The sequence below is a fragment of the Populus alba genome, chromosome 6, assembly GCF_005239225.2.
Source record: "Populus alba chromosome 6, ASM523922v2, whole genome shotgun sequence".
Taxonomy (NCBI): Eukaryota; Viridiplantae; Streptophyta; class Magnoliopsida; order Malpighiales; family Salicaceae; genus Populus; species Populus alba.
Genome location: NC_133289.1, coordinates 408,922 through 425,036, shown reverse-complemented (window position 1 = coordinate 425,036; position 16,115 = coordinate 408,922). Strand labels below are relative to the sequence as shown.

The 16,115-nt window shown below is 30.9% G+C and overlaps 1 protein-coding gene across 1 annotated transcript; it reads left to right on the top strand.

Moving 5' to 3' along the window:
• The first annotated feature begins 3,168 nt into the window (after nt 1–3,168).
• LOC118032234 (heavy metal-associated isoprenylated plant protein 7) lies at nt 3,169–6,779 on the top strand. The gene is made up of 5 exons (XM_035036875.2): nt 3,169–3,371; nt 3,482–3,623; nt 4,205–4,404; nt 5,804–5,897; nt 6,271–6,779. Exons 1-5 carry the CDS (start codon nt 3,363–3,365, stop codon nt 6,603–6,605), a joined length of 780 nt encoding a protein of 259 aa, XP_034892766.1. The 5' UTR covers nt 3,169–3,362; the 3' UTR covers nt 6,606–6,779.
• Nucleotides 6,780–16,115: the final 9,336 nt, after the last annotated feature.

Here is a 16,115-nt window from a genome sequence, read left to right as displayed (position 1 = left end):
TCACCCATGATTATAAAACCTAATCCAAAGCAATTTGTTAATTTTTAATTATTTTTATATATAAAACTAAGTGTATATCAAAACATTTTATTTTTTTAGCAGTTGTTGATAATTGAGTTTAATTAGGTCAAATTGATTTTTTTATTTTTTATTTATATAAATATTCGAGTCAATTTATATATATCTCAACTAATTTTATAAACCTTAAAATTAATAATTAGATATTAAATTTTTAAAAAAATAAATATATAATCTGTTCATTTAAACTATATCTTATAAATCATCCTTTTAAATATATGATATCTATTTGAATATTCATAAAATGCAACTTTCCACCGTCGAGCAAAACTTTAAACTTGCGAAGACTACTCGATAGCCCATCTTTCATCTTCCATGTTTTTTACACCCATTTCTCCAATGGCTCATAGGTGACCGACCAGTCATCTTCCAACCCAGTTCACACAGAGGCCTTACATTTCTGTCTTTTCGAGATTCTTTGATTGTGCTCTCAACTTGTTAGAGTAAAGACAGGAAATTCTGTCTCCTTCTCCCTCCTTTTTTCTACTTTTAATTGCTTGCGTGTCCTCTTCATTTTGAATGGAGAGGGCTGCCATGGTAGATGATAATGCTTATCATCACAGATGTCATTCATTGAATGGTTCTAAAATCACATAATGGGTCCCATTTCCGTGCCCCCATTTTCCACCCTCGCCTTTTCAATATACCGATAGCCTTACCGGACCGACCATGAAATTGGGTTTCGGTGTTCATCAGAGCATCGGGCTTCGAGTCCTGAATTGTGGGCTCCATTTCTCGCATGATTGTTCACACATTTTATCCTTTGATTTTCTTTTAATCAAAATACACTTTAATTAACTTGAAAAAAAAAAACATAATTACGAGATGTTTAATGATGTTGGTCCATGTGACAAGTAAACTAGATTCTGCATTATTAGAAAGGGTGTGAGGAAAGGATTGAGGACATTTGCCAAAAACAATTCATGCTTTGGCGGGCGGTCGGTGAAGAACTGAAGACCAAACACTATACTTTTAGATTTTGGTCTCACAGGTAGCCTACCCTATCATAAATTTTTAGCAGAAAATAATGAATTATATGAAAGCTAAATCACTTTAATAATCTAATTCAAAGAAAAGCTTCCTTGGGGATCCGAAAGCTAACCTTATCAGTATCTTTCTGGACTCTTATGATCCTTAAAAAAGCATCAAATAAAGCTCGAGATCGACATGAACAAAGCCCAACATTTCTTGTCAAATATACTACTATATAGTATATAAATATCTTCTTAACCTACTTTAACACTCATATAATTGGATGATTTTTTATAACGCGTCAAAAAAACATTATATATTTATTGTGGAGATAGATTCATTATATTTGTAAATGATACTATAAACATAAAATATGTGTATTGTGAACAGTACTGTAACACCAATGAAAAGTGTTGTTTTCTGTTTTTTAGTCAACAAGTATTTACCTATCAAATAATACTGGGTCCTGCCCTCTAGCAGGACCCAACACTTTAAATTTTTTATATTTTCTTTTATTTATTTTTTTTATATGGTAACAAGTAAATAAATTGATGGGACTTTTTTTATATTGTAAAAACATTGGGTGTTGATAATTTTTTTCATTTGAAGTTGAGTTGAATTTTCTTATAAAAAAATATTTGTTTTTATATTTTAAAAATATTAACATATTAACAATGGTGACAAATATAGTACATGCATAATCTATTTCAATAAAAAAAATAAAGAAATAAGGAAAAAAAAAAGAGAAGAAATTTGTCCCACCTATTAAAGGATCATGTTATATTTAATGGACACAAAAGAGGAATTTATTTAGTAATATTATTTTTAAAAAAAATATCTTGGTAATTGTAGTGTGTTGTCTTTTATTGTTTTAATTAGACTAAATGATTTATATATTTTAACAAACTTTATTAATATTCAAAAAAATGTTAAATAGTGACATAAAAATTTATATGTGCATATTCTTAATACATGTTTCAACATATAATCAAAATGAACTCTTTAAAACAAAAGCATGGAGGAAAAATTATAATTCTAATATTATTATATTAAAATAAATAGAGCTCTAAATAAACATTATATTCACATCATATACTTTTTTTAATAATAAAATCAATTACAAAAAATTCATAAATATTAAAATAAAATATTATTTTGGGTAATATTATTTGGATAGTGGGTCTGGCTAATATTATTATTTGGATAGTGGGTAATATTAGTTACTAACTCATTTTAAAGTTCACTATATAAATATAAGATGAATATTTTATTTTTTCAATGTAAGATTTGAATCTTTTTAATATATACGATCTATGTTCATAAAAAAAAAAGTTATGTTTTTTCAATATGAGATAAAAAAAAAATTGGTTTAAATACTTCAACTTAAAAGAATAAGATAATATATTTTCAATGTGTGATAAAAAACCGTTTTGAAATAATATTTTAAACTTAATTGCTTACAACATGTATAACTTATATGTGTAGTCTTACATATTATTTATTTTTAAATGATATTCTTAATATGTGTAGCCTTACATGTTATTTATTATTATTTTTTTTTTTATTCAATCAATTTCATATGCTATTTTTCAAGATTCAATATCTTGATTTACATCCCAGATTTTTAAGTTTTGTTTTTAGGTGTCATTAATAATTTTTATTGATTTATTAATGCATATAATTTTTAGTTTATTTAATTATATGTGTGCATAAACTTTTTAATTTATTATATTTTTAAATTATCAAAATACATTAAAAAATTAAAAAAATATTTTTACCTGCAACAAATTACGGTCACATAACTTTTATATGTATATATATAAAATTTAGATAAACTAAATCATATGATGTATCCATGTCCATTCATCATTGGAATTCAATTGAACATTCTAGAGAATTTATTACCAATATGTCCTACAATGTTCATTTATTGTAAATAGTCCTGCGTTATCCCCAGCACGAAGGTCATTTAGGAGGAAAGGAAGGGCAATTTATGAGGTGCTGAGTCAGCTATATTTGATATTGATATTTTTGTGTAGAATATTTTTAAAATTTTTATTTTTAACTTCGTCACTGAAAAGAGAAGATATCTCCTATAAATGCTCTGCCTTAAACAAATCCACATCAGATTTGAGGATCCCCACCTTACATAAATGTTCCTCCTCCACCATACCCTCAGAGAGAGAGAGAGAGAGCATAAAAGCTAGAAAGCTCAGCTCATTGTTACTAAATATACTGAGTGTCTGTGTGCACAGCTAACTACATTTGTCAATAGCTTCTGAAGCAGAGAATACTTGAGAATCATCTCAGAAATGGGTGAAGTAAGTCTTCTTTTTTCTTTCTGTGTACGGAGTTATTTATTTATTTATTCAAATAGAACAATTGCAAGAGAAGATGCTGATAGTTTTGGGGTGTTGATTCTCTTCGACAGGAGAAAAAAGTGGAAGAAAAGAAAGAAGAGGCTAAGGAAGAAGAGAAGAAGGAAGAAGAGCCTCCAGAGATTGTGCTCAAGGTTGATATGCATTGTGAAGCTTGTGCCAGGAAAGTTGCAAGAGCTTTGAAAGGATTTGAAGGTGTTTCTTGCTTTACCTTCTTTAACTAAACCATGCTTGAACGTTCAACTTTCTATACTTGGAAATTGTTCTTAATTACGAAAGAGACATAGATAATTTTGTTTTATACACCTAATTAACGTTAAATTGCATGTCATAATATCGAAAGGACTTGTGCTTATCACATAAATCACTAACATTACAAAGCCAAAACTTTTACTTAATTAGAGATCAAACCATAATTACCTTAGAACTCGTGTTAAACATCACCTCTAACATTATCTTCATCTTAAATAAAGAAAAACCATAGTATAATCAATGATTTTTCCCTCAAAGGGCAGTGCATATATATTATATCCTTAATATTTTATCTATTTCTACTCCGCTCGAGCTTACGTTTCCAAATCTATGGCTTTCATTTAAAATCACGGTTCTGAAAAAAAACATTAAATCTCAGCTTTGTCAAAATCTAAACCGAGGTTTCAAGTACATAATTTTTCAAAACTACGATTTCAAAAAAGTTAATAAATAACAATTGTTTACCCAGCCCGCTCCAATCACATTAATACCTAACGGTCGGATTTGGAAAATATGGGTGACAGGAGTGGAGGAAGTAAACACAGATAGCAAGGCAAGCAAGGTGGTGGTGAAAGGCAAAGCAGCAGACCCATCAAAGGTATGTGAGAGGCTGCAAAAGAAAAGTGGCCGGAAAGTGGAGCTAATTTCACCCTTGCCAAAGCCGCCTGAAGAGAACAAAGAAGAAGCCAAAGATCCACCCAAGGAAGAAGAGAAAAAAGACGAGGTAAAAATTTCAAAGATTCTACTACTCACCACACACAATCATTACCTCTAATTTACTTACCACATCTTTTTTCAACCACAACTAAGCCCTCACTCTCTATTTTTGACCCACTAAAGCTAGGGTGGAGAACCCTATATTGACTTTATGTAGGCTTTTACTTGGCAGTCCTCAAGATAAGGTGTCATTTAGGCCATTTATAAACTTTACCCACTTGCCTCTTACCTACTGTGACTCTTGTGACTGCTGTTTCCTTGCTGACATGAGAGTAACAAAACAGGTCGGCAGTATTGGGCACGTTTTGCAAGGAAAGAGAGATCATTTTGGGGTTTTGACCCCACGAATCCTCGAATTTATTGTTATGGGCCTATACATGCTCAGAAATTTTGTTTTCTTGCTTGATGACCACAATTCCCCCCGCAATTTTTGAGGATTGACAAGAGCACGAGGAGCCCATTTCTTTATGATCACCACCTTTTGTCCTTAGCTTTGTAAACAAAATCATCAGTATGTTACAAAAACTACTTTAGCTATTGTATAACTAGCATATGGCTTGTTTTTTCAGTTCAAGAAAACATGTGCTCTGGAAAACAATTTGAAAAGCAAGAAACGAAAGGATCCTAAATCCTAATATACTGAACATAATCTACTGTTTGGTCGGCATGAGCTGCAAGTGTCTCGAGGATGGTGGTCTTAATGGAATTTGGTAGTTTCTGTCTTCACTCTTGTTGGGTATTGAGCCTGTTGGCTTCATATGGCCACTATTGCTTTCACCCCCACTTGAAAATAAAAAAACACCAGTCAAAATTCATCCACAATAAAGTTAGATCATGGGCTTAAAAAGTTTTTAAACACTACTTTTTACTAGATGACTTTGATATGGCATAAATTGTTAAAATCTTGGATTGAGTGTCTTGTTTTATAGTATTTTAAATTGTGTTTGTTACTATTTTAGGATATAAAAGATAGGAATAATCGAGACAAGGATACGTGTTAATGTTTTTTTTTTTTTTTTGAAATAATAGAAATTCACTCTACAACGAACAATTTTTGAGTGGATATCAGTCAAGAGACAAATTGATTGATATATTGTCTTTTTAACAAAATATGTTTTTGTTGTTTCTGTACATGTATATCTTCTGTCTTGGACACTAACCAACGCAACCTTAGAGCTCTCTTATGGTTTCATTGAAGTGTAAGGAAAAGAAATCTGAAACAAAAAAGGAGAAACCCTAAATCAATAAACACGAAGGACACCTTGTTTTCCTCTTATGATTTCGGATATAGATTTCTACTTTTCTCATAAATTTGTTTCTTGCTTCTAGATGAGCCATATATCATTCTATGAATTACTTGTATTTCCATCTGACCAATATTTTCTAATGCAATTTTATGGCTGCAGCCTCCTCCTGTTGTAACAGTAGTCTTGAACGTTAGATCAATGCATTGCGAAGCATGTGCTCAAGTGCTGCAAAAGCGAGTTCGAAAGATCCAAGGTATTTATATTTACATTAAATCATCTTGCAATTTTATATAACCAAACTCTTGAATCAAGATAATACACGTGAGGTGTTTCCTTTTTGGTAACCATATGTTTATGTAAAGAAATATCTTAATTCAAAAGAGTGTAAGATATAGATTTATGACTATTTGATTACTAAAATTTTGATGAGACCTTAAATATACAATATAATTTATATTATTTTCTAATTCACCAAAAAAACACCGAAGAGTTGCACTAAGGAGTAGGATTTTTCTTCTCGTACCTCAGTGTGCACGTATTCTATTCTTTTAAGGTACCAAAAATCATGTATCCTAGAGCAAGTTGAACATTGAGTGATTGCTTTGGAATTAATGCAATGCATGCAGGTGTAGAGTCAGTAGAAACAAACCTAGCCAATGGTCATGTAATAGTAAAAGGGGTGGTTGATCCATCAAAGCTGGTGGATGATGTGTACAAGAAGACTAGAAAACAAGCTTCTATAGTGAAAGATGAAGAAAAGAAGGAGGAAGAGAAGAAAGGAGAAGAGAAAAAGGAAGAAAAAGAAGGAGAAAAGAAAGACGGAGAAGAAGAGAAGGCAGAGGATGACAAGAACCTAGATATCAAGAGAAGTGAATATTGGCCATCAAAGTACAACTCTGAGTTTGCTTATGCTCCTCAGATTTTCAGTGATGAAAACCCTAATGCTTGCTCTGTTATGTAACTAATAATTAATGTCGTACCTTTGGTGGAATCTTAATTATTAGCCAATGTTAAGGTTGCAAGCAATTTTGCCATGTATTAAATGGTTTGATAATAAGATATTGAAGCACAATACTTGATGCTACATATAATTAATTTTCATCTCTATTAATCCGATCCCCCCCTTTTGGTTTAATCCTTCAAAATCTATAGATCTCAGGGTGCTATATCTTGTTGCTCTTCTATGGAAACATTGTTTGTGAGAATCTAGAGAGGGGAGAGCAGATGCAGGGATCATGTGTGACAATGTATAGCAGATTGTGACACTGTAGGAAAATTAATCTTCCAACCAAGCATGCTCAAAAACATTGAATTTGATTGATTTCTTCCTTGAAAGTTTCCATTTGTGTTTTATTAAAATAATGACCAATATTCCATTTTTATCGTTGTTATTTTTTCAAACCAAAACGGCCTATTACAGAGCTGATACTTGAAAGATATAGCCCAATAGCATTAGGCATCCCATGTACCAAAACACCCATGTTTTTCAGCCCCAAGTTTTCAATGTCACAGCAGATAAAGAAATTAAGAGATAAATATAAAATATATAAAAATAAATATCTTTTGAGTTAACTTTTGTATTTTATATAAAACATGTTGCCCTTGTCTCTATTATCTTCAATTTTTTATTATGAAATAGTAACTAAATATCACCTCCAAGTAGACTAGTATGGCAAATCATAAAACAATAGATCGTAAGTGGTTCTAATGCAAATATGCACACGACATATATATATATATATATATATATATATATATATATATATATATATATATATATATATATATATATATATATATATATGATAAGAAGTTGGAAATTTGAAGCAAAGATTCAAGGACCACTGCCTTGGTCACTTTTTTTTTTTCCCTTTACAACAACGACATGGTTACATTCTCAAAATGCTGTGGTGTGCATGTCCTCTCTCTCTCTCTCTATATATATATATATATATATATATATATATATATATGATCGAGGAGAGGACACTATTGGCTTGCATTTGTGCGTGATGTGAAGGGCTATCCCCCATTGAAACACCTTCATCTCCATCCATAGTGCACAAACTGCAGCCACTAACTCAGCACAAATAGTTTCAGAATATTGTACACTAACGCCTGCCACATGCCTCAAGGCAAGAGAATTACCTTATTATTTATCATCATTCTTATTAAATATAAAAGATTAGAAATAAAAATAGGTTAAATTGTGGTGTCTAGTAACAGAGAAGGATTTGGACCTCCATAGCAGAGGTTGGGGGTCCAGACTAGGGAGAAACGTGCTTTGGACCACCAGGCCACTGGCCACTATTAGATTTCACTCTTCTGTTTTCACTTGGAGCTAAAAGAGAAAAAGAAAGGCTTAGGTAGAGCACACGAAAGGTCAATGGGGCGTGTTAGGTCACACTCTGTGGGAATGGCCTCCTGGGATATTGATACCCCACGCACGCCTGTGAGTGAATTATAAATGAAGTATAAGATTCAGAAATCCTGTGGCGACTCCGACTTTCTGAGGTCTATTTCATTGTCATCTCCGATGGATACTGTAACGATCCAAATCCAAGTCTTTCATATTTTTTTTTTATATTATTAATGTTATTATAGCTTCCATCTGCATCACTAAATTATGGACAAAGTTAGGTTTAATAGCTTTGCTAATATATTATCGTAATTTTTTCTAACATGACTTAAATAGAAATCCAAATCTTTATGATTTTGAAAACATTAATCGAATGAACAGAATGGATAGATAACTATAAATCAAATTAACTTTTAGATATCAATATCTATCGGTGAACATTACTCATCCAAGAGTAAAATAGTGGAACCATCATTTTAGTGAGGTTCACAAACATAGACCTACCACAAACGAAATGTGGGCCAATGGCAGAATATCCTTCAGCACCGAAAGGCAACAGCAAGGAGCCAAACAAAAGCCATGCTTTTTTCACAATGGGCTTCTACATGGATAAATTTCGCAACGGGCATAGAACATAGATGGCGACTCCATATTCTTGCTCCAAGGTAAAGAGAGGGCAGGCTTGTTCTTGATTACCACTGATAAGGGAATAGGAAAGCATCTTCCCTCTCTTTTTTCAACATGGACCATACCACAGTTTATCTGTTCTTCTCGGGGTGCTGTGAAAGTGCAAGAAGCTCTAGTGGATGGCAAGAGTCAATGTGACCTGTGGATGGATCAAAACAACAGGAATTGAAGTGATACTAGGAAGGAGGGAAGGGGGAAAAAGGTAACAGCAACCACCAAGAAGTTTCCCAGACGTCAAGATTGATGCTTGTTTTTTGCTCACCAAGTCATCGAGTGGAAGGTGACCCGTGAGCCCACTTCTTTTGTTTGGTGTGGAAGATGGCATGTCTTTCGTCTGAATATTCGGAATTAATTCACGGCTCCACTCCTTTAATTTCCTGGCAGTGTGAACCCCCCTGCTGGGTTTTGATTGGAAATAAACCTGCCTGCAATGTCGAATGCGTGCTTGTTCTTATCTAGCTTTTATTGGGGGTTTGGATTTACTATTAATCTTGTTTTAGTCTGAAAATGAGTTCAATTATTTGCTCTTTTGAGAGTTGATGATCTTGGACCTCAGTCACGGGAAAAAGGAATCCTTTCTCTTGGAATTTTTATATTTTACATAAATTAGATGTCTATGCGAGTAGCCATATCCACATACATGCAGTAGATGCACAATTGAAGTCACTTTCACAAACATATATAGAGGAACACCATCTCATTTTTTTCACTAGGCCTGGTTTCCATGTTACTAATATTGACAATGGTGTGCAAGTGCTCCTCCTTCGTCATGGGATTTGGGTTCAGCTTTTGTCCTCATGTTTTTATTGAAACCCTATTTTTTTTTAAGCTTTCGATGGGCAGATCAATTAAAACGATTCGATATTTTTATCAGAAAGGAAGGGATTTTGACTATTGTGAAGGGGCTGGGAACTTGGCCTGCATGTAGTTTTAAATCAATCATGTTTAGTCTTCCAAGGTTGATATTCAACTAATAATTATAAAACCCAGTCCACCTTGACAAATCAAAATTTGGCTTGGAACCTACCCTGACCATGCAAAATCCTTGAAGATTAGACCACATATTTTTTCCATAACATTGTAGAAAAAAAATGATCAAATACTCTAGTCAGAAATTTGGTTTGACAAATGAAACAATATTTTTTACTCCACGTTTATTGTGCTCAATTATGTTCAGGGTTTTATTGCTTTGTATGAAATAAGTAACAAATCTTGCTATTTTTCAGTATAGACTTTGTTATTTAATAGTTTGTTCTTGCTTTATATACTCCATTAATTATTGATAACACCCACACCATGTGATGAACTGCTTGTTATAAATCAAGATCATTAATCATTTTAAACATGCTTAATGCATATTTAGCACCATGCACTAACTACTAACATGTTATTTGTTCGATCGAGTTGTGACCATATATTTCTCCCTTTTAAGTTCTATACAATCAAGATATATATTCTTGAGTCAACTTTTGATGTTGAAGATTAAATCTCTTTTCCATCGTATATTAATCAAGCAATCTATCAACATTCCAATTTGTACTGTATTTATGATTTTTTTTCCATGCTTGTATATATATATTCCTTTGAAATTCAAACCATAAATGGAAAAAAAATCTACCTGAGCTTAATTTCCGACAGGTGTTACAATCCTTAGGAAAACATTAATTCATGTGTTAGTAACTAAGAGTTTCGAGTTACGAGTGTTCATGAAAGTTGTTTCACTGAATTGTTTGAACAATTTAAAACTTCATCACTCCCACCTTGAAGCCAGGCTATGATCATAAACTGCTTTTTAGGGTTTTCTTGTAGATGACTTGAACTGTATATAAAATTGTGGAGGATATGAACATATAGTTCAATTTTTATTATGGTCAATCACGCAGTTAATTAGCTGCAATAACGAACAAAGCCAAGTTGCTAGTATAAATTGATTTAGTATTTAATAGTATAAGTTGATTTAAGAAATTAAATTTTATAGAACAATAATTTATTTTTATTGTTTATCCTTTCACTTCTCTTTCTTGTCTTTTTTTTCTCTGATAATTATTCGTGGTATATAATTTTAGGCTTCAGTGGAAGTTGAAAGTTTAACCTTTACATATAATTCAAACATGATACCACAAGATATTTACGAATGTGAATATGAATTAAGTGGAGAATATTGAACCATGATCCAAGAGATGAACATATTCCCTATATATAGTAGACACCATTAATACACACACACACACACACTTATTATTTTTATTTTTATTTTTATTCAACAATATTAAAGATATTCTAGATCAAGCATTGGGCTTCTCGAGTGCTGGTTTGGGTGCATGAGGGATAACTGAGCATGGGTCAACGCCTTGGAATCATGGGTCCCTATATCTATCTTCCACAATCGACATTTGATCGGTTTGTACTTCTCCATCTGCTACAAAGATATGGCATTAGCTTTCGTTCACCTCCATTAATGGTGTCAAAAGTACCACCTCGTGATCCCACTGTATCATCAATCAAGTGTCAAAAGACATTTAAATTGCCTGAAATAGATAATCTCTTTTTCATTCTATTTTAATCCTGTAAGTAAATTAATTAGATTCCAAAGAACAAATTATGTAGCTAAGCTAGCCTTTTAAGCAACCAGATTAAGATTTGTCATCAACAAATAGCCTACCAGATATTATGAATAAATAAAACAAGATTGGGTTAAAAAAATTTTAATTACGTTAGACCAACATACTGACAATAAAAAACTATAATTTTTTATCTAACCATTGTATCAAGCACTAATTTATCCAAGATTTCTTGTTCAATTTTTAATTTTTTGTTATTTTTTTTAATTTAAAAGTTTGTCAAAGAATTACCTTAATTTAATAGCTTATGTTATTAGGTAAGACTTTATTATATGATTTATATTATTCTCCAACACACGCCCTCAAATAAAAGCTCTTTAAAGATAAAACTTGTACAGACTCACACTACTTTGTATTTAATTTTTATCAAATAGAATGAGAGTGATAAGATCCAAACTCATGATTGATTAGTTAACAATGTTTTAATAGGTTAAGCTATTAGATTAAGATGATTCTTTGAAAAAATTCTAATTTTATTGCCTAGTAAAGGTGAATTTCTTAATTTCTTATCTTTTTAAAGAGTTGAAACCTCTATGTGTGTATGTGTGAAAGCAAAATATATTAGACTATTTTTCCAATAATAAAACTATGAATTAAAGTGATTGTATTCTAACTTTATTTTCAACCAAACTCTATCTTTATATCCTTGCTGTTACTTTTATTGTGGTTCTGTCTACATAAAAAAAAAAATCATGTTAACATAATCATATACAAATCATCTTAAAAGAGTATGCAACAACTTTGAGTTGGTTTCTTTTAACAATGAATAACAAATTTTTTATCTTTTTATTTAAATCTACTTTGCTTTAAAGTCGTGTTTGATTACTTTCTCAAGATAAAAAAAATATCAAGATAAAAAAATAAAAAAAAAAACATGTTTTCTTATACCTAAGTTTTTAAAAAATAAAAATTTATTCCAAAACTTTGAGAAACAAATTTATTTTATATTTTTATCCTCTCTCTCTCTCTCTCTCTCTCTCTCTCTCTCTCTCTCTCTCTCTCTCTCTCACACACACACACACACACACACACACACTACATGAAAACGAGAATGCAATAAAATTAATTTCTTATTGCAAAACATGCTCCTATTATTTAACATCAAATTAGTGAATAAATCCATTAAATTCATCCAAGCCTTCTTCTACTTGGGCTCTAAGCAGATTCCCCCCCCCCCTCTCTCCTTTGTTTTCCATTAATGGGTGCCAAGCATTTGGACAATTCCATACGAAATTAACGTTGTCAAATAAACATAGGCACAAATCAAGAAAAAGATTGGAGCTTTGCCCCCACTTAAGCCTTTCCTCTAATCAACAGTTTTATTAATCTCTTGAACATCACAAAAGGCGAGCTTTCCATTTCCAACGTAGGCATGTGTGACACATGGAAGCCACAAAACAGCGCGAGCAAGCACACAACCTTCGTCCAGCATGGCAACTTTCGTTACCAGAAGTGGGGCCATCTTATCCAGCATTGGACCTCTTCATTTGGGGCCCCCGAAAATGCCATGCTGGCACTTTCTGGGACCAAGACAGGAGTGTGTCTTATTGTTTGTAGCTTGCGATCTTCACAAGCTTGGAAAAAGGCATCCTCAACCGTTAATTTTTTTATTTAAAAAAAATAAAACTTTTTTGTGGTGTTTAAAAAGGAATTACTTGTACTGTCAAGATTTTAATCATTCGTTCATTAATAAGAGTAGGTGGCTGATATGATGATTACTGCTTTCTGGGGGTATAAACATGCAATAATTGACTAAAACAAACATCTATATGAAGTTGACAAATTTGCCCATCAATAGTTAAATTTCTTTTTTTTTTTTTAAAATAAATTGGGATTATTTTCCTTTCATTTTTATTTTTATTTACATCATCAATACATAAGATCTTACACGTTGAGTTTACAAGTCAAAAGTCAGTCCTTTGTTTTTCTAAGAAGCCAATTTCTAATCCTTGTAGAAACCTTAGTTATTTACTTTTTATGTATTTGAGAAATTATTAGATATTTAATTTTTCTGATTTTGATATTTTAGTAAAATTATTTTTTACTTGAAAATATATTCAAATAATTTTTTATTTTTTTATATTAACACATCAAAAATCACTAAAAAAATATTAATTTACATTTTTTTACTCTGCATTTATGAATTTGAATTTCAGAATAAAAAATTTCTTTATAAAAAAAAAATAAAGAAAGAAATAAGTATAATTATAAAATTAAGATAGGGTAATGATCCGGTATAAGAGTTGGGTCATAGAATGAACAAGTCAATTCAAAACAATATTATTTTTTAAAAAAATCAAATTATATCATATGTTAACTTGTTAGATAAAACAGGTTTAACCATGTTATTTTTTTTCGAGTTTGATATGAAACTTGTCCTGGGTTAGGTCATGAATTGGTTAGTTGCCGGTTGATCCATCAGTTGGGTTTAACGGAACTGAAAAGGAAGGATAATGTAGTTACTTGATGACAATACATTTAAAAGGATTCTTTTTGGAACCTGCTTCGTGATTATTGAACTGGTCGAATCTCTTAGTTTAATTATAATATAGTCCCACCATTGATCCTTACATGCATACATATAAAATGCAATAGAGTCCAAGGAAATCAATAAATTTACTGTTTTTCCATATCTGCAATTAACCTTCCCCAAATAAAACAAAGTTTAGATTAAATATTTTCTTTTAATCATTCACCAACTGGATTTTTATAATTTCAATTACACATACTCATGGATAATTGTGAGCTATTATATAAATAAAAATACTACATTCCAAGACAATTAACAAAAAAATATATTTATTCAACGTGCAAATAGCTTTCCCAATAATAAAAAAATATTTTAGATTAATTATGTATTAATCATTATCAATACATTAGAAAAATGATCTTGGCCCAAACACCAATTTCATCAATCATGATAAGGTTTGATTTATTTCATAGGCCCCAATAAATAATAAAAAAATATCCCATAATTGCATAATAACAAAATTGTTATCCCACGATACGCTTTTATGCTAGTAATTGAAAATTAAAATTGTTACTATCAATCATTTTTATTTTTTATTTTTGCTCTTTTATATAATCACCGGCCATGCATTCAATTAAAAGGACACCCTGCCGAGACTTGTAGCTCAGCGGTGGCAAGGAGTTTCCTTACCTCTGTATCTTAAGTTCAAGCCTCAGCGTATATGTTTGTCACTCCCGCGGTGCCTTACATACTCACTGGATTTGCAGAATGTTCAGTGAGCTGTGAAATTAGTCATGGTGCGCGCAAGCTGGCTCGGACACCCATGTAAATTAAAAAAAAAAAAAACCAAAAAGACACCCCGGTTATAAAATAAAAATTAAAAAAAGAAATTAATGAAGCTGGTGTGTTGCCCTCTTTCCACCATACATTATGGTACGGTGGTACCCTTCAGCATGTCATGCAAACATTCAAAAGAAATCAATTCATTTAATTATATATGAGGTTATAGCCTATACCTTGTTTTTTGTTTACTACTTTGATACTTTGATTTTATATGTATACATATACCCATCATTTTTTATTTAATTTGGTTTTTATTAAAAAAAAGTACAAAACCCAAAAAAAATCAGTATGACTCAGTTTTTTCCGATTTGACTTGAAGTTTTGGCTCGAGTTTTTTTCGGTTTGGATTCGATTTAGTTTTTTTGATTTCAGGCTTATAAAATCGAATCGGTCGGTTTTTTTAAAATTTTAACCAGTTTAATCGGTTTTTTTCATGATTCGACTTTTTCGATTTTCTCAGTTTAATTAATTTTTCAGTTTTTTTTCTTATCCTTAATACACACTACTGACACACACACGCATGTAATAGTTTTTTCTTTCAACTTGATTTTAAATATGTTTTTCATATTCAAGTTGATATACTGAAAAATAATAATCTGATCGACAGCCTTTTCTTCAATCTCAATATTAGTTATATTATAGCTTCTAATTGGCAATAACTAACATACATGGGGTGAATTAATGCTAAGAAAATTAGTCAAATTATGTGAAATATCCGTAAACACTGACAACAAAAATCAAATTAAACAATTTTTTGAATAATTTTGGTTAAAAAAATGATTTGATTTCAAAAACAAAAACTGAAAATCCCTAACCAAATCAAACAAAAAAAATATATTATAAACTAAAAAACTATTAAATCAAAATCTAAAAAAAAAAAAAAACAAAGTTTAGCTAAAAGACCTTTAAATCAAATTGGACTTATTTAGTTTTTATAAATATAAAAGTGGTTTGGATTAATTTTTTGGTTTAAGATTTTTTTTAAAAAAAAATCAATTCGGTTGAATTTTATTTTGTAAAAACCAAATTGTTAATTGTTTTTTAATTAATAGAAAAGTTTTATGTGATTAATTATGGACGAATCATTATCAAAGCATTAGAAAAAATGATCTCGAGCTGATGAAACATCAATTCCATGATTGAAGAGAAGATTTGATTTTTATCATAAGCCTCTGACAATAAAAAAGAATAACAGCTCAACTGATCAGGTTGGATTTACTTCTTATAGGTTACTAGTTCGAGTCTCAGAAATTTCAGAGCTACTAAAATTTATATTATCGTTAATTTTATGACTCGTGAAATTAATTAAAATATGCATAAATTGATCCGAACATCCAAATTAATAATAAAAAAACAATTACTATAATTGCAAGCATAATAACAGAGCTGTAAAACTCTCATATAATGTCACAATGCGCTATCATGCCAGTACTTGAAAATAACAATTAAAATTGTTACTTAAATCTTTGTTTTTTTTAGTTATCCTGTTGA